Source organism: Carcharhinus amblyrhynchos, chromosome 21 (assembly GCF_965287045.1).
Source record: "Carcharhinus amblyrhynchos chromosome 21, sCarAmb.v2.hapA, whole genome shotgun sequence".
Lineage (NCBI taxonomy): Eukaryota > Metazoa > Chordata > Chondrichthyes > Carcharhiniformes > Carcharhinidae > Carcharhinus > Carcharhinus amblyrhynchos.
The window spans coordinates 2,394,889-2,415,001 of NC_137344.1; the positions used below are offsets into that span (position 1 = coordinate 2,394,889).

The following is a 20,113-nucleotide window of genomic DNA, read 5'->3' on the forward strand; positions in this document are numbered from 1 at the left end:
ACAAATGCCACCATTCAGAGTCAGATGTTGTAGTCTCTCCCCGACACCAAAGTTTGGAATTCTGATGTACGTTTATCAGACATGTTTCATCCAAGTGGTGCTTGTAGACAATTGGAGCAATATAGACTGAGAATATGGACTCGGATATCTGCTGCTTAATCTCTCAGTTTTACCAAGAAGTGCACAAAAAAGGTTAAAGTTCACATGTGCACCATGCAAATGTAGATACTGAGATAATGTGCCCGGTATCACTGGGAAAAACTCACTCCTGACAAGACAAGTTAATTAGGTTTCAGCACTGCCTTGTTCATTATGCACATGGTTACCTAGATGGAATTGCAGTGTTATTACTTTGCTCTGAAAATTGCAGGTCATCTGTCACATCAGATATGTGTCGCCTGGGAATTAGCAAAGCTTAAATTTTTCATGCCCACGCAAATTAGTTTCTGAATGATGTTGGAATTGGTTTTGTATTCATGCTGAGGGCGAGGACAGGATTGTGTGGTCTCCTTGTGCTTCACTGTTCACTGCGCTGTGTTCGTAGCCTCTGACCCTGCAAGGCATCCTTACAGTGCTGTCCTGATTTTTTTTATTCATGGAATCCTACTGTGCAGAAGGAGTAATTCGGCCCATCAAGTCTGTACCGACCACAATTCCACCCCAGGCCCTATCCCCACAACCCACAAAACTACATGGCTAATCCCTCTAACCTATATATCCCAGGATTCTCAGCAGCAGTTTAGCATGGCCAATCAACCTAACCCGCACATCTTTGGACTGTGGGAGGAAACCGGAGCACCCGGAGGAAACCCATGAGACATGGGAGAAAGTGCCAACTCTACACAGACAGTGACCCAAGCTGGGATTCGAACCCAGGTTCCTGACGCTGTGAGGCAGCAGTGCTAACCACTGTGCCGCCATGCCACCCAAAATTGTCATTTGACGGACATAGGTATCAGGGATTATTGCCCATCCCTAATTGCCCTTGAAACTGAGTAGCTTGCTAGGCCGTTTCAGTGGGCAGTTGAACGTCAACCACATTGCTGTGGCACTGGAGTCACAATTAAGCCAGACCAGGTGAGGATGGCTGATTTTCTTCCCTAAAGGACACTAGTGAACCAGATGGGTTTTTCTGACAATCGACAACGATTTCATGGTCATCAGCAGATTCTTAATTCCAGATGTTTTTTATTGAATTCAAATTCCACTATCTGCAGTGGCGGGATTTGAACCCAGTCTCTAGAGGAGGCAGGAAGCTGATGTTCTGCCACCCTTCTGTCAGCCCACCCTGTCCAACACAGCTGCAACATTTCCCCAGAAGGGTGAGGTTGAGATTGGGGACTCTCAGTCACATTGACCAACACCATTATCACTTTGTGTCTCAGGAAACTTGCGTATTCTCAGAGCTCAGTGATGTGTCAGGTGAGTGCTGACCATTCGGAAATGTGTAAAATCTTGTTTGAGTGGCCAGTTTTTATCTGTGGTCCAGTCTATTTGGCTAAGTGGGATATTGTATGTGGCCACTGCGCATAACTACATCAGCTGGTCACACATATCTTCAACTGGATAGCAGACAAGGCTCAGTAACCCGCGCTGATTTCCCCCTCCTCACTTGGGCTTCTGTGGACTTCTGTAGTTTCTTCTGTCTCCCACTTTCCAGCAAATGTTATTAGTTTAGAAATAGATACAGTTTTAAGTAATTTTTATTTGTGTGCATTAGGAATATGGTATAGCTTTAAGGTTATGCTTAATTTATATTCCTGCAGTTATGTGTTATGAACTTCAATTTTAGTTTTACTTTAAAAGGAATTTACAACTCATTAAGGCAAACAGAGGTGTTAAAAAACTGGATTGTTCTAACCAGGGACCTACAGACAGCAATCAGTTCAGTTCAGAGAATGTCAGTGCAGTTGGAAACAGGATTCCAGAGACGCTACCAGGACAGGCAGGGCAATGCTGTGGGATAAAAAGCAAGCCCCAAACTAAAGAAAATAGTTCCAAAAACTATGGGATGGGGAAGAAAATTCCAGGAAGTTCAAGGAATGAGGGCAAAGATTAAGGACAGGTCATGTTCATTGAAGAACAAGGGATAGAGAGAGACTCCAAAAAGGCAAGTGCAGGAAGCAGACGTAAACTGAGGTGGTTTTAGAACAAACCAGAGATCCAAGGCGACCCTTAATATGGCCTGTGAAACAGTGTTAAGTTGACATGGCTGGGTATCCGAGAGCTTGTGTGGAAAAGAGGCTTTTAAATGCACCTGACGAAACAAGGGAAGAAAATTGAAAATGTGGAAGTCTATTTATTAGTCACAAGTATCTTATGTTAACACTACAATGAAATTACTGTGAAAATAGTATACGCCACCTGGCAGATGGAGTATAACATTGGCAAATGTGAGGCTATCCACTTTGGAAGAAATAATAGTAGAATGGGATATTATTTAAATGGTGAAAAGCTGCAGCATGCTACGGTGCAGAGGGACCTGGGGGTCCTTGTGCACGAATCGCAAAAACCCAGTCTGCAGGTGCAGCAGGTGATCAAGAAGGCGAATGGAATGTTGGCCTTTATAGCGAGGGGGATAGAATATAAAAGTAGGGAGGTCTTGCTGCAACTGTACAGGACACTGGTGAGGCTGCAACTGGAGGACTGTGTGCAGTTTTGGTCCCCTTATTTGGGAAAGGATATATTGGCCTTGGAGGGAGTACAGAGAAGGTTCACCAGGCTGATACCAGAGATGAGGGGGTTAGCTTATGAAGAGAGATTGAGTAGACTGGGTCTGTACTCGTTGGAGTTTAGAAGGCTGAGGGGTGATCTTTTAGAGACATATAAGATAATGAAGGGGCTAGATAGAGTAGAGGTAGGGAGATTTTTTCCACTTAAAAAGGAAACCAGAACTAGAGGGCACAGCCTCAAAATAAGCAGGTGGTGGGGGGTGCGGGTGCTGCAGTTTAGAAAAGAGTTGAGGAGGAATTTCTTCTTTCAGAGGGTGGTGAATCTCTGGAATTCTCTGCTCATTGAAGTGGTGGAGGCTACCTCGCTGAATATGTTTAAGTCACTGGTAGATAGATTTCTGATCGATAAGGGAATTAAGGGTTATGGGGAGAAAGCGGGTAAGTGGAACTGAGCCACTTCAGATCAGCCATGATCTTATTGAATGGCGGGGCAGGCTCGAAGGGCTAGATGGCCTACTCCTGCTCCTATTTCTTATGTTCTTAAAATCCCCTAGTTACCACACTCTGGCGCATGTTCGGGTACACTGAGGGAAAATTTAACATGGCCAATGCACTCTAACCAGCACATCTTTCAGATTGTGGGAAGAAACTGGGGCACCCAGAGGAAACCCATGCAGACATGGGGAGAATGTGCAGACTCCACACAGACAGTGACTCAAGCCAGGAATCGAACCCTGTGAGGCAGCAGTGTAACCACTGTGCCACCGTGCTACCCTGTTGAAGCCCTGGAGGCGGATCCTAAATGACAACATTTGAGAAAAAGTGTCATTTGAGAGATGTTCTTCGAGGGAGGATTTTATAAACTGTTGTGTGAAAGACTGAGTTCCAGTGAAACCAGTTGGCTCACAATGAGACAAGTGTCTGGAGAGAATTGATGAGAAATCTGAAGGAATAGTTGGGTGGCATCTGTCCCTTGGTTTCTGAGTGTTGGGTGGCTGACCACACAGTTTGCTATTGGTGTGTATTTAATACTCCAACAGTTTTAGAAGATAGATCTTCATAAAAATTATCCATAAAAATCTGTTAAGGTATTGCTGAGGTGAAGGAGTGGTGCATTATAATTTTTTTTTGTTTAGTAGAGGTTTAATTATTTTGTTAAAAGGTTATCAGTTGACTGTTGTGACTCTGTTCAGCAGTCACCTTCCAGGCATCTAAACAAAACTAAATGTTAGGATTTACCAAGCTGGCTCCACCCCAGTGACAGCACCAACTGGGATCGTAACACTGGGAATGAGATTGTCCTTCCCAGCCCCAAGTTCGGAGCAGGGATTGACTCTTTACTATGTTGTTGTGACCAATGCATTCACTCCTGAGCTTTGCAGCTGCACCATATTTTGTAGGGCAGTAAATATTTTTGTTCAATTGATGGCTCAATATCTAATGAAGAAAATTCTGATTGTCTGTCTGCATTCCTTCTGCAGACTAAAGAATTTGTGGGTTGTATGAAAATCAATGGAGAGGCCATCTCAGCCACCTTCAGTCCTGATGGAAGTATGATCTACACAAACTCCGGTAAGCCAATATTATCCTCTGTGGTTTTGGATTTAATAAGAGGCTAAGATGGGGCAGAGAGCGGGAACTGGAAAATCAGTAACAAGTTGGAGATCAAACTGGGATGCAGTAACTCCTTCACCAATTAAGCAATTAGGAGAGATGAAGTTTTTTTTTGAAAATGGAAAGTTGTCGTTTAATCTGAGAATATTGTACATGAAACATTCATGGTTTGCTGTTTCCTATATTGTAATTTACAATACTCAGAGCCCACACTATTGACTGTTAGAGTGCTGTGCAGTCACTATAACACTGATCTCATTGGATGGTGAAACAAGCTTGCGATCTGAATGACTATCCCTGTTCCAATGTTGTATCCTCTACCAACCCCCTCAGCAGACATGCATAGATTAGTTAGTGACAGGTAGTACGGTTTTGTACAGGGGAGGTCATGCCTCACCAACTTGATTTGAGTTTTTTGAAGAGGTGATGAAGATAATTGATGAGGGAAGGGTTATGCATGTAGTTTATATGGACTTTAGTAAGGTGTTTGACAAGGTTCCACATGGCAGACTGGTACAAAAACTAAAATCTCATGGGATTCGGGGTGGGCTGACGAGATGCACACAGAACTGGCTTGGTTATAGAAAACAGTAGTGGTGGAAAGGTGTTTTTCAGAATGGAGATCTGTAGCTAATGGATCAATGCTGGGACATCTGTTGTTTGTAGTATATATAAATATTCTGGAAGAAAATGTGGGGGGTCTGATTAGTAAGTTTGCAGATGACAGAAAGATTGGTGGATTTGCTGATAATGCTGGGGATTGTCAGTATACAGCAGGATATAGATAGATTGGAGACTTGGGCACAGAAATAGCAGATGGAGTTTAATCCAGGCAAATGTGAGGTGATACATTTTGGAAGATCAAACTTAGGTGTGGATTACACTGTAAATGGCAGAACCCTGAGGAACATTAACATTCAGAGGGATCTGGGTGTGCAGGTCCACAGTTCCCTAAAAGTGACAAATGCTTACCTTCATCAACCAGAGCATTGAGTGCAGGAGTTGAGAAATCATGTTACAGCTGTATAAAATCTTGGCAAGGCCACATTTGAAGTATTGCGTGCAGTTCTGGTCGCTACATTTTAAGAAGGACATGGAAACTTTGGAGAGAATGCAAAGAAGGTTCAGCAGGATGTTCCCTGGTTTCAAGGGTGTTGGCTATGAGGCGAGGTTGATTAAACTAGGATCATTTTCATTGGAAAGATGGAGGTGAGGGGAGACCAGATAGAGGTCTACAAAATTATGAGAGGCATAGACAGTGTGGATAATCAGAGGCTTTTTCCCAGGGTGTTAATTGCAAAGAGGGCACAGGTTCAAGCTGAGGGGGAAAGTCTAAGGGAAATGTGCAGGGGAAGTTTTTCACACAGTGAGCGCTGGGTGCCTGGAACGCGCTGCCAGAGGAAGTGGTGGAAGCAGGCACATTAACAACATTTAAGAGGCATCTGGGTGAGTACATGAATAGGGAGGGAATAGAGGGATACGGACTGAGTAAGGATAGAAGGTTTTCTTTTTAGATAGTGTCATAATTGGCGCAGGTTTGGAGTGTCAAAGGGCCTGTTCCTGTGCTGTATGTTAATAAGAACATAAGAAATAGGAGCAGGAGTAGGCCATCCAGCCCCTCGAGCCTGCCCCGCCATTCAATAAGATCATGGCTGATCTGTCGTGGCTCAGCTCCACATTCCCGCCCTCTCCCCATAACTCTTAATCCCTCTCTTATCAAAAACCCATCAACCCGCGTCTTAAAAATATTTAGCGAGGTAGCCTCCACCACTTCAACGGGCAGAGAATTCCAGAGATTCACCACCCTTTGAGTGAAGAAGTTCCTCCTCAACTCTGTTCTAAACTGCCCCCCTTTTATCTTGAGGCTGTGCCCCCTAGTCCTACTGTCCTTTCTGAGCGGGAAGAGTCTCTCCACCTCTATCCTATCCATCCCATTCATCATCTTATACGTCTCAATGAGATCTCCCGTCATTCTTCTAAACTCTAACGAGTACAAGCCTAGTTTATTCAGCCTCTCCTCATAGCTCAACGCCCTCAACTCCGGCATCAGCCTAGTAAACCTCCTCTGCACTCCCTCCAAGGCCAAAATATCCTTGCGTAAGTGTGGCGACCAAAACTGCACACAGTACTCCAGCTGCGGCCTCACCAATGCCCTATATAGCCGCAGCAAGACCTCCCTACTTTTATATTCAATCCCCCTCGCTATGAAGGCCAGCATCCCATTCGCCTTCCTGACCACCTGCTGCACCTGCAAGCTGGGTTTTTGCGACTCATGCACAAGGACCCCGAGGTCCCTCTGCACCGTCGCCTGACTTCACCTGTTCTTTAAAACTCACCTGTTATTGGACGATTGAGGAGTTCATGGATTTCAATCATCTTTTTATTAGATTCACCTTCCTTCTCAGTGTCAGAAATTGCACAGAATGCTTTTGAATTGATTTGACTTACTGTTGTCACATGTGCTAGCATACAGTGAAAAGTATTGTTTCTTGCATGCTATACATACAAAGCATACTGTTCATAGAGAAGAAATGAGAGTACAGAATGTAGCGTTACAGTCATAGGGTGTAGAGAAAGATCAACTTAGTGAGGTAGGTCCATTCAAAATTCTGACAGCAGCAGGGAAGAAGCTGATCTTGAGTCAGTTGGTACATGATCTCAGACTTCTGTATCTTTTTCTTGAATGTAGCAGGTGCCAGTTTATTGAGTATTAATGAAAGAGTGCACTGGCTGAGCATTGACACTGCTAATTCTACTGGGTGCAACTGGCCAGAGTTTCTCACCAGTGTTGTAACGCTGTACTTTGTGCTCCTGTTCCAGATGAAGGAGAAGTTTATATTTGGGATGTGAAGAGTAGGAAGTGCCTGACCAGGTTTGACGATGAAGGCTGCCTGAAAGGAACATGTATTGCTGTCTCTCGGAATGGGCAGTATCTCGCTTGTGGGTAGGTTACACCTTATACTGTACAGTACTGCCCCCGTGCCTACAGTATTGTGGTAGATAAAACAAGAAGCTGGACCCTCCCCATGTCTGCCAGTCTATATTGCCAAGGTTTTTATAGTGTCCTCTGCGGATTCTCTGTCAGGCTCCCTTGACAGTTCCGTTTATTCAGAGATTGGCTGAGAACATTGTAACTGTCCCTGAAATAAAGGCATTGCAAATGATTCCAGTAATAAAGGGCCTCATAACTGAGCCCAGTAATAGTGGCATGAGGGACTGACCCAGGTCTGTGTAGCGTGTCTGCATTTACTGGCTGTGTCAGCTTGAATTCCTTAAATACTCCAGCTGATGACATTGCCTCACCAACTCCTTAGTAATTATGCATTTAAACACTTTTTCAATAGACTGAAGCATTCTAAAATATTTATTCTGAATCCCAGTACTGAACTGCTGTCTGACCCACCCCAAGTTTTGGGTAATGCAGTGACAATTTGTGTTGAATGATTTTGAATTTTCTCTGATCCATACCCTGGCCAGGTACAAAACCACTCAACAGATTTGATGCTAAGCTTTCTCAACAGGATCAGAAAATAGCTCCGTAATCCCCCATTAATCCATGGTAGATCCATTCCTTTGTGCTTATTGCTTTCAGACCTTAATAGTGGTGTTACCTGTGAGAGGATTACAATACGACAGCCTCATTAGAGTTACTGAGCAGCCCTGGGATGTTCTGTCTTCCTGATACTGCCCTATGTGCAATATGAGCTGGGATTTTATATTTAGTGATCCTAATCAGCTTGTTCTGACTCTCTGCGGTTACATGGCTTGCTTTAATTTATTTCTAAGATAAATATCATACCTCACCTCCCTTCAATGCCTTATCGCAGACCTTGTGTAAACTGAGTGATTACAGTACTCACCCTTTCAATGAAAGGTGGCACGTGACTGCTAGTTGGAAATCGGTGACCTTCTAACTATGCTTGTTAACTGCAGAACATCGAGTGTTCATATTCGATGATGAAATTAAAAGTCCATTTTTACTCACCACGTTTTCCCCACACTATTTGAGTTCTCTCTCCTGTTGCCTTACTTTAGTCAAAAATATGCATCATTTTTATATACTTAGATTGGCTTAAATTAATAAAAATTCAAGTCTGCATACCACAAATGTAATAAATACATTCTCACAGGTCAAAGATATGACTAGATTTGATTTGAAAATAATGGGCTTTAAGGATGATTCCAGGATGTAAATCTCTTCCCGGGGAGTCTAATAGATACGCTCAGTCTGTCTCACCCTGTGAACCGCTCCATCCCCATTCTTATGTGGGCAATGCCTCATGGAAAATAGCAATAGTCAGGAGCACGCTGTATGGTGGATCACTGGGAAACTTCCTCTCTCAGGTAACACCACTATTAAGATCTGAAAGCAATTAGCACAAAGTAATGGATCCATGGGGATTAATAGGGGATTATGGAGCTATTTTCTGATCTTGTTGAGGAAGCTTAGCATCAAATCCATTGAGTGCTTTATACCTGGTCAGGGCATGGATCGGAAATGCGGATAGTGATGAAGATTGTCAGAGAACACAGCAGGATATCGATAGGCTGGAAAATTGGGCAGAAAAATGGCAGATGGAATTTAATCCAGAGAATTGCAGGGTGATGCGTTTTGGTAGATCCAATTCAGTTGGGAGCTATAAAATAAATGGCAGAACAATCAGGAGCAGAGACACAGAGAGATCTGGAAAAGGTGATGAAGAAAACATTTGGCATGCTTGCCTTCATTGGACACGGCATTGAGTATAAAAGTTGGCAAATTATGTTACAGTTATATAAAACATTGGTTAGGCCTCATTTGGAATACTGTATCCAATTCTGGTCACCACACTACCAGAAAGATGTGGAGGCTTTGGAGAGAGTACAGAAAAGGTTTACTTGCGCTGATCATGTTGTCCCAACTAGGCCAACTACCTGTATCCCTCTATTCCCTGCCCGTTCATGTGTCTATCCTGTTAAGTCTTAAATGTCGCTAATGTGTCTGCCTCAACCACCTCACAACCCTCTGTGTAAAAAAACTGCACATCTCCACTGAACCTTTCCCCCCTTATCTTGGACTTGTGCCCTGTTGTAATTGTCATTTCTGCCCTGGGGAAAAGCTGTTCACCCTATCTATACCCCTCACAATTTTATAACTTCTATCAGGTTGCCCCTCAGCCTCTGTCTTTCCAGGGAGAATAATCCCAGTTTATTCAATCTCCCCTCATAGCTAATACCCTCCATACCAGGCAACATCCTGATAAACCTTTTCTGTTCTCCCTTATGATGATCCTCTGCCAATCTCTGCAAAAACTGAATGTTATGATGTGGAAATGCTGGTGTTGGACTGGGGTGGACAAAGTAAGAAGTCTCTCAATGCCAGGTTAAAGTCCAACTGGTTTATTTAGAATCATGGGCTTTTGGAGTGCTGCTCCTTCATCAGATGAGGAGGAGCAGCGCTCTGAAAGCTCATGATTTCAAATAAACACATTGGACTTTAACCTGAGACTTCTTACTAAACTAAATGTTGGTGAGTGCAAATGCATGTCCTGCCAAACCTGGCTGTTCTCCAGGAGACCGTTGGGAGTGTCGCGGCTGGAAGGGCTGCTCTTTAGAGAGCAGCCCTTCCAGCTCATGAGAGGCTCTTTGAATAGTTTTGAGTGCTTCCACCATTCCAAACTAACAATGAAAAGCAGCTTCTTGTGCAGTGAGCACACTTGCACCATGTGCTAATTGGGTTACTGTGTTGACTACGTAACAATGGTAATTTATTGCATGTAAAATACTTCATTGTCTTCTGAGAGATGTGATGAGTTGCTATCTCCCTACCCCAATGCCCTGGCACAGTTTGTATTACTGTTATTTCTTTTCAAGTACTTGGTCTTTAGTAGAAACTATTGCTTTCCTTCCTTTGCAGGTCCAGTTCTGGAATTGTGAACGTTTACTCCCGAGATGCCTGTCTACATCAAACTAACCCGAAACCTGTGAAAGCCATCAGGAACCTGGTTACCACAGCAACATCATTGGTCTTTAACCCAACAACAGAGATCTTGGCAATTGCTTCTAAAACCACAGATGATGCAGTCAAGATGGTAGGTGATGTTTTTGGACAGTGTCAAGTAGAGTAAGCATTTTTAATCTATTCCGAAGCAATGACATTAAAGTAATTGGACATTTTCCCTCCCCAACCAGTAAATATCCAGGCCTGGGTTGATGAGTGGAAATAACATTTGTGCTGCGCAAGTGCCAGGCAGTGACCATCTCCAACAAGAGAGAATCTCACCATTCAATGATATTACCGTTGCTGAATCCCCCACTATCAGTAGTCTGGGGGTTACCATTAACCAAAAACTAAACTGGACCAGCCACATAAATACTTTGGCTACTAGAGCAGGTCAAAGGCTAGAAATCCTGTGGTGAGTACCTCACCTCCTAACTCCCCAGAGCCTGTCATTGATTTACAAGGCAGAAGTCAGGAATGTAATGGAATATTCTCGACTGGCCTGGATGAGTGCAGTCCACTTGATTGCTACCATGCCTACAAACGTTCAAACATTCACTCCCTCCACCACAGATGAACAAGGGCAGTTGTGCGTACCATCTACAAGATGCACTGCAGAAACTCACTGAGATTCCTTCGGTAGCACCTTCCAAACTCACAGCCTATACCATCTAGAAGGATAAGGGCAGCAGATACCTGGGAACATCACCACCTGGAGGTTCTCCTCCCAACCACTTAACATAATCACTTGGATATATATTGCTGTCCCTTCACTATCGCTGGGTCAAAATCCTGGAATGCCTTCCTAACAGCACCATTGGTGTGCCTACATTTCAGGGATTGCAACAGTTCAAGAAGGAAGATCACTACCACTCTTGAGGGCAGTTAGGGATCAACAATAAATGTTGGCCAGCCAGCAACGCCCAAATCCCATAGATATATTTTTAAAAATTCCAAATCTAACTGAATTTGTGGAACTTGTTGTCCCGTAGTGTGGTGGAGTCTGAAACGTTTTAAGAGGGAGATTGGTATATTCCTAATGGAAAAAAAAAGGAAAGAGAGATTTAGGGAACAGGTGGGGAGGTGGATTTGAGACCAGGGAGAGATCAGCCATGATCTGATTGAATGGCGGAGCAGGCTCGAAGGGCTGAATTTGCCGACTCCTGCTCCTAGTTCCTGTTCCTACGTTTCTGAAGTTCATCAATATAAGTTAGTTACAAATAAATATAATAGAATTCGGGAAGAACTTCTTACTTTTCCAGAATAATGAGAATGTGGAACCTGTTACCACAAAGAGTAGTTGAATTGAATAATAAAGATGTATTAAGAAGGTGTTGGGTGAACACTCGAGGGAGAAATGAACAGAAGGGTATGTTAATGGGCTGGGCAGAGACTTGTGTGGACACACACTTGTGTGGCTCAGTTGGGGTGATTGGCCTGTTTGTACGCTGTGCACTCTACACAACATCCCAGGAGGTATTGATCAAGCCTAATCACAAAAATCTGATGCAGATGATAGGTCTAAAATAAAGCAGTAGATGATATTGGAACAAAAGGAAATGTGAATGTCTTGGACAGGCTTAATGTGCTGATTTACATTGTGCAGCTCTGTGACTGAATGAAGAAGTCATTAGGCCCTTTAAGTATAACTTATACTGAGGACAGTTTTCTGGGCACAAGTTGTTTTCCAGTGCCTCACATGGGGGTAAAGTAGAACCAGTATTGTGTCAGGTTATTGTGTACAGAGTTTATTCCTCTTGATTTCACCCTATTATAGTAAGCATATTATTAAGAATGCAGAAAAGATTTGCTCAGGTGCTACCGTGACTTGATGGTTTGAGTTATAAGGAGAGGCTGGATAGACTAGGACTTTTTTCCTCAGGAGCGTAGGAGGCTGAGGGGTGATCTTATAGAGGTCTATAAAATAATGAGGGCATCGATCAGCTAGATAGTCAATATCTTTTCCCAAAGGTAAGGGAGTCTAAAACTAGAGGGCATAGGTTTAAGGTGAGAGGGGAGAGATACAAAAGTGTCCAGAGGGGCAATGTTTTCACTCAGAGAGTGGTGAGTGTCTGGAACGAGCTGCCAGAGGTGGTAGTAGAGGGGGGTACAAGTTTGTCTTTTAAAAAGCATTTTAGCCAGTTATGTGGGTAAGATGGGTATAGAGGGATATTGACCAAATGTAAGCAATTGGGACTAGCTTAGTGTTAAAAACTGGGTGGCATGGACAATGGGCTGAAGAGCCTGTTTCTAGGCTGTAAACTCGATGACAATGACTTTATCTCCATTACCCTGAAGTGAGTGGCATACGTCAGGCTTTGTGGTTAATTGAGTGCCAGTAACCAGCTGCTGAAACCAAGTGGCTGCCCTTGGGTATGAGTTGGGAGGAGTTCTGGCATCAGTATTCTCTCTAAGCTGCACTGGTACCTGGCCACATGTCCTGTCACGCAACAAACCGGTAGTGTGCATCTAATGCTCCCTTGAGCTGTGTTACCACACTGCATTCTTAAAGCACACGTGCAGCAAACAGGCTTTGCACAATAGAGAAAAGTTAAAGGGATTATTGGTCGGCATTCTAGTCAAACCCAGCTGTTTCCTGTCTCTCACTCCCTGAGTCAGGGATCCAGCCGGATCCTTCTCAATTCTTTCCTCCTCCAACTGCTGCTGGTGTCAGTTATGGCACCACAACAGTCACTGAGATGAGAATAATAAATACTTCAGATCAGAAACCAAACTACCACCATCCTCACCCATATAGCTCTCAGGAGGAAGTCAGTCAGTCGCTCAAGCCTGTTCTGCCATTCTATTCAGTTGTACCTGATCCTTAGGCTAATTCCATGTTGCTGCTTGTCTTTCGTATCCTGAGAAACCTTCAACCAACAGAAATGTAGTCATCTCAGTTTGAAATTTCTTATTGCCCCTGCACTGCTTTATTGGGACAGAGAGTTGCAGGTTTCCAAGTGCTTCCTGACATCACCCAGAGCAGCCTAGCTATCGTTAATTAGCTTTGTTCCAGATTCTCTCTCTAGTGGAAATAGTCTCTTTCTCTTCTTGCTATTAAATCCTGGAATCATTTTAAACACTTAATTAAATCAGGGCTTAATCTGTTAAATTTGAGGAACACTAGCCTGAGTGCCATCCTGGACAGTTCAGACACTGGCAATCTGACGTGTCCTTATTAAATAAACAAGCTGATAAAGCAGCAAGTTGCTGAGCTTAAGCCTTTTTCATCCCCGTCCGTTTTCTTTGATTAATGGAACCTTTCAATATTCTGCTAAATTAGCATTGTCAAGAACAGTGGAGTGAGGGACTGACTTACACACCAGTTAATTTTCAATCAGCTTCAGTCAAACAGAATGCTTGAGACTTTATTGCTATTCGCACAGCTCTCACACTGCTTAAGAAATAGGAGCAGGAGTAGGCCTTCGAGCCTGCCCCGCCATTCAATAAGATCATGGCTGATCTGAAGTGGCTCAGTTCCACTTTTTGTTTTTTTATCCATTTGTGGGACATGGGTGTCACTGGCTGGCCAGCATTTATTTCCCATTCCTAGTTGCCCTTGAAGGGCAGTTGAGAGTCAACCACATTGCTGTGGCTCTGGAGTCACATGTATGCCGGACACATGGGCGGCATGGTAGCACAGTGGTTAGCTCTGCTGCCTCTGTGCCAGGAACCTGGGTTCAATTCTGGTCTCAGGTGACTGTGCGGAGTCTGCACATTCTCCTTGTTTCAGCATGGGTTTCCGCCACAGTCCAAAGGTGTGTGGTTAGGTGGATTGGCCATGCTAGATTGCCCCATAGTGACAGGGGGACTAGCAGGGTAAATACATGGGCTTATGGGGATGGGGCCTGGGTGGAATTTTGGTTGGTGCAGAACTGATGGACCGAATGGCTTCCCTCTGCACTGTTGGGATTCTATGACCAGATAAGAACCGCAGATTTCCTTTTCTTAAGGGCAGTAATGAACCAGATGTGTTTTTCTGATAATCGACAATGATTTCATGGTCATCAGTAGATTCTCAATTCCAGATATTTTTCATTGAATTCAAATTCCACCATCTGTGTGCGGGATTCGAACCCAGGTCCGCAGGACATTAGCTGAGTTTCTGGATGAGTAATCTACTAGGCCATCACCTCCCCAGTGAAATTGTAGCTGTAGCTTTTAAATAATGTTGGGGTACAATGCTGCTCATGCAGTGACTGAGGTGTGTTCTCACCCTGTGGTTAACAGAGTGTCGCTGCTTCAATCTGAGCAGAATCTTCCCGTGTTAGTTAGATATTCCGGGGATTGTCGAGGAAGAGGTTGCCTGGTGCTGGAGTGTTGGCAGGTTCGGTGCCTCTTTTGGTTAAGCTGGTTTGAGGATGTGGAATCTCACTGGGGATAACCATTCCTGACTGGTTCTTGTGCTTTTCTGCAGCGATGGGATAGGAATGATGTACTTGGCCATTCAACAAACAGTGAAATACTAAACATTCAGTCCACCTTTAAAAATGTGCCCATGACAGCCCGTGTGAGCCGTGGCCCATGAAGCTGTTTTCACCTGATTTGCTTCAAATAAACAAATCAGAACTGGGTAAACTGGTGGATGGAACTTGAACTAGGGGGCATGGCCTCAAAATAAGGGGGAGCAGATTTAGGACTGAGTTGAAGAGGAACTTCTTCACCCGAAGGGTTGTGATTCTTGGAATTCCTGCCCAGTGAAGCAGTTGATGCTACCTCATTGAATGTTTTTGAGGCAAAGATTTTTGAACAGTAAAGGAATTACAGGTTATGTGAGTGGGTGAGTAAATGGAGCTGAGTCCACAAAAAGATCAGCCCTGATCTTATTGGATGACGGAGCAGGCTCGAGGGGCCATTAGCTTACTCCTGCTCTTAGTTATTATGTTCTCTTCTTAAACAAGAACCCTCCCAAAGCAGCAGCATCAGAGAGTAAGCTGGAAATCTGTGCAATTACTGCTCATTTTGTCTGCTCTTAATATTAACCTCATTGTCAAGAGAAGGAGCTGCTGAGTTACAGACAGCCTGGGTAATGGTAGTTAGTCTGTGGTTGACTTACAAAGGAATCAATTTCCCAAACGGGACAGATCATGTTAAACATAGTTCCATATCAATAACGTACTCAGCAAACACATTCCACAGCTCTCACTACTCGTGTGTGCGCATGCACACACACACACACACACACACACACACACACACACACACACACACACACACACACACACACACACACACACACCCCCCCCCCCCTCCCCTGGAGACTCCACCTGCATCGCCTATAAAATGAAACACCGCAGTCATTGAGTGCAGAATTGTCGCTATATGAGCTGCGTTTTATTCTGTATGTCAAGGGTTAAGATCTCCTGCAACTATTCAGTGTTTCTGTTCAGCAGCACAGATGATAGGATTTGAACTGCAGTATTTTTACCAATAATTCTCTCTCCTCTCCTGCAGATCCATATCCCGTCCTTCACAGCATTTTCCAATTTCCCAGCGATTGGCCAGAAGTTCATCCACCTGGCACAGGAAATGGATTTCTCTCCCAGAAGTGGCTTCTTCTCCATAGCCACAAACCGAGGCCATGCCTTGTTGTACAGGTGTGTTATATATACAGCTCGCAACACACATCAAGGCTGTTTGGTCTGGTTGTTTTGTAACTGGTTTTTGGGTTGTGTTAGTCCTTGATTCAGGTACATTCCTTGCGGTGTTGGATTGGGTGTTAACGCAGTCTCCCATCCCCCTTTTCCTGTGTGTTAATCTGCTCTGAGTGATGAACTGCTGGTTCACGATGCAGTTTCCACATGGAGCTGATTTCCTCCCCTAGTTCTCTCCAGATAAAGTCAGCAGTTTATGAAGATCCTGTCCACACAAGTGAGCTACAACCAGGAGTTATTACCATGCAAATAAGGTCAGGGATTCTGGCTATTCTGATCCCTTCATAGTGAGACTCCCACTGTCATTCTGTCTGAGGAGTCTTTCTTTCTATTCATTTCTCCTTTTATTTGTCTCTCTTTACGTTTTTATGTTTATTTATCTCTCTATACTTTTCTGCAACATTATCCTTGCCCCTTTTATATTTATAGTACTCTTCATCTATATGCATCTATCTGTCCTTATCCCACTCCAATCAGAATTTTTCTCTGTACCCCTCTTCCATCATCACTGTAACTCTCTGCAAACCCGTCTCTTTCTCTCTCCCCCTTCCGCTATTCCATACCCCCATTGCCCAATGAATCCCAGGCGTGCAACCGTAACTGTGTTGGTGAATTAGAGAGTGTGGTTTGTGTGTTGATTTTACAAGATTGTTAAAGAATGGGGCTGGTGTTGGTTTCTAATATTAGGTTTTGTATTGGCTTTTGCTTTTATTTATTGTTATGTATTGGGATATAGTGAAAAGTATTGTTTCTTGTATGTTACACAGACAAAATATATTGTTCGTAGAACATGTAGGGGAGAAGGAAAGGAGAGGATGCAGAAGATAGTGTTGCAGTTACAGATAGGGTGAAGAGAAAGATCAGTTTAATACATGGTAGGATGCCTCAAAAGTCTGATGGCAGCAGGGAAGAAGCTGTTCTTGAGTCTAATGGCAGTTACTCTCCCAGTGATAAATAATGCAGGTTGGTAGTTAAGTCTGCTGTAAGTTTATTTTTAACAAATCATCTTGCTTCTAACCATTGTATTTCCTGATTGAAACACACATCACAATGTGTGATCTTTAGCACCAGTCTTCAGATTACCAATCAAAGAAATAGAAATATCTGCAATGTAAAGGTTGGTTCCTGTGCCTTGCCTTTCCTCTCCCAGTGAAGACATGAGGAGATTGGGAGCAGGCTAACTGGTTTATGGATGCAATCTCCACACACCAATGCACCGTTGCTGTTTGTCCATACTGTGTTAGCTATTTGTTTGTGAATTTACTATTTATTGGATTGCGGAGGTTTTGCATTGGGAAATGTCTGTCCCGCTGTGATGAGGCACAGCATGGTTTGATCCACACTGTTGCCAAAATTCAGGAGTATGCCCCAAGTGTAGCAGTGTCCCATTTCACGCAGCATGACCTCTTCCAGCCTGTTCCGAGATGTTGATCAGTGCTGAATTTTCCATTCTGTTTCTGGAACACTGAAGATGCTCCCCACAGAGACACAGCTGAGAATCCAGAATCCGAAAGGTTACAGTCAGATCAGCCATGATCTTATCGAATGGCAAAGCAGGCTTGAGGGACTGATTGGCCTACTCCTAACTCGTATGTTTGTATGCAAGCTCCGATGGCCCGTTCTGTCCTGTGTTGAAGCTGCGAGCTAGTCTAATGGTACCTTCACTGCTTCCAAGTTAAACTGGATAAAGCCAAAAGGTCTGCGGAATTAACTTAAATTTCACTAATCTGTGAAAAGAAATTTGTTGGTGTAAAATGTTCAAAAAGTTACTGTTCTTATAAATATTTCTATTCTGTTGTTCAACTAAATTGCTAAATGATTTGGTCTCCTCCTAGGGTGAAGCACTATGCAGATTTCTAACCTGAGACTTTGGTGAGTGAATCACTGTCCATATTTCGTATTGTTGCTGCCATGTGTAATGCTGTGTGCGCACACGGGGTCCTGTCTGCGCGCGGGCAGCTCTGCGTACACGGGACTGTGTGAGAGGTGGGTGTATATGTGGTCAATAAATGGTGGTCTTGCCCATAACACCCACATGCTGAGATTGAATATAACATGGACTGCAAAGACTCACCCAGTTACTTGTCTAACAGTGCCCAGTTGGCCAGCGCTGCCAGCTCTGGGCAGTGGGTTGGCGCTGCCAGCTCTGGGCAGTGGGTTGGCGCTGCCAGCTCTGGGCAGTGACAGGTGCTTATAGAACAAAGAAAATTATAGTACAGGAACAAGCCCTTCGGCCCTCCAAGCCTGCACCGACCTTGCTGCCCAACTTAACTATAATCCCCTATCCTTTCAGGGATTATATCCTCTATTTCCATCCTATTCATGTACTTGTCAAGACGACCCTTAAAAGTCACTACTGCATCCGCTTCCACTATCTCCCCGGCAATGAGTTCCAGGCACCCACTACTCTCTGTGTAAAAAATCTGCCTCGTACATCTCCTTTAAACCTTGCCTCTCGCACCTTAAACCTGTGCCCCCGAGTAATTGACTCTTCCACCCTGGGAAAAAACTTCTGACTATCCACTCTGTCCATGCCTCTCATAATCTTGTAGACTTCTATCAGGTCACCTCTCAACCTCCATCGTTCCAGTGAGAACAAACCAAGTTTCTCCAACCTCTCCTCATAGCTAATGCCCTCCATACCAGGCAACATCCTGGTAAATTTTTTCTGTACCCTCTCCAAAGCCTCCACATCCTTCTGGTAGTGTGGTGACCAGAATTGAACACTATATTCCAAGTGCGGCCTAACTAAGGTTCTATAAAGCTGCAACATGACTTGCCAATTTTTAACTTCAATACCTCGGCCAATGAAGACAAGCATGCTGTATGCCTTCTTGACTACCTTCTCCACCTGCATTGCCACTTTCAGTGATCCAGACCCCTTTGCCTATCAATACTCTAAGCGTTCTGCCATTTACTGTGTAACAACGTGTCCTATCTGTACTAGACCCTCCAAAATGCATTACCTCACATTTGTCTGGATTAAACTCCATCTGGCATCTCTCCGCCCAAGTCTCCAACTGATCTATATCCTGCTGTATCCTCTGATGGTCCTCATCGCTATTTGCAAATCCACCAACCTTTGTGTCATCCACAAACTTACTAATCAAACCAGTTACAGTTTCCTCCAAATCATTTATATATATATATTACAAACTACAAAGGTCCCAGCGCTGATCCCTGAGAAACACCATTTGTCACAGCCCTCCATTCAGAAACATACCTTCCATTGCTACCCTCTGTCTTCTATGACCAAGTCAGTTCTGTATCCACCTTGCCAGCGCACCTCTGATCCCATGTGACTTCACCTTCTGCACCAGTCTGCCATGAGGGACCTTGTCAAAGTCCATGTAGCCAACATCCACTGCCCTACCCTCATCAATACCTCCCCCCCTCCCTCTCCCTCCCTCCCCGCCCCCTACTGTTCCTTTTCAAGTATTTTTCCAATTCCATTTATTAAATCAGTGCATTCCAGATCACACCAACTTTCAGTAAAGTTTCACCATCTCTCAGACGGGACATATTCTCCCGTACTTGTAGATAGCAAATTATAAATCTGCTGAAATTCTTGTTTTTTAGGAGGAAAGTTTCTATTTTGGACTTTGCTGTCAGCTTCCCCGGATACAATCATTGCCTTTTACTGCGTGCTGCAGGTTGAAGAGAACAGTCTCATCAGTTGGCTGACCCTGTACAGAGGCAGCATCTCGCTCAACTTGAGACGAATGCAGAGTATTTTATAAAGAATGGATTTATTTCCATGGGATAAGTGGACTTGTATGACTTGTAAGGTTTCAGCCTTGCTCCTGTCGCGACCATTTCTGTATAATAAATGGAATTTTCAAATACAGCAGTGATGTTGGTGTTGGAGAGCCGAGCGATGGAGCTGCTGTGGAGTCTCCATGTTTCAGAGAGCAGGTCTTTGTGAAGTTAATGGCCTCCTTCATGTGGTCGGCCAATTCCATGGAGCTGCTTTCCTGGGAAGAGCTCTCGATGTAAACACCAATCGGATCGTCGGGAACATGAACGTTCTGCATTGTGTGTGAGGGGCCGGGGGGTGTAGATTGGGTGAAATAAAGGTTACCGGACTTGTTGGAGAAGACTTGATTGACTGAGTTTCAATGAATGTTCTGCTCCCATTGCATTCCCAGTGAGACTGTATTCCCATTATATTCCGGATGGGAGAACAGGTTTGT

The 20,113-nt window shown here is 44.0% G+C and overlaps 1 protein-coding gene across 1 annotated transcript in view; it reads left to right on the forward strand.

Annotated features, from left to right (window-relative positions):
- Positions 1-19,763, forward strand: part of utp18 (UTP18 small subunit processome component) — a 39,376-nt gene extending 19,613 nt beyond the window's left edge. The window contains exons 9-14 of the mRNA XM_080209271.1: positions 4,154-4,244; positions 7,107-7,230; positions 10,183-10,357; positions 15,721-15,863; positions 17,756-17,792; positions 19,500-19,763. Of these exons, the coding sequence (XP_080065397.1) occupies positions 4,154-4,244; positions 7,107-7,230; positions 10,183-10,357; positions 15,721-15,863; positions 17,756-17,780 (558 nt within the window). The 3' untranslated portion in view covers positions 17,781-17,792; positions 19,500-19,763. The remainder of the gene's footprint in view (positions 1-4,153; positions 4,245-7,106; positions 7,231-10,182; positions 10,358-15,720; positions 15,864-17,755; positions 17,793-19,499) is intronic.
- The last annotated feature ends 350 nt before the right edge of the window (positions 19,764-20,113 follow it).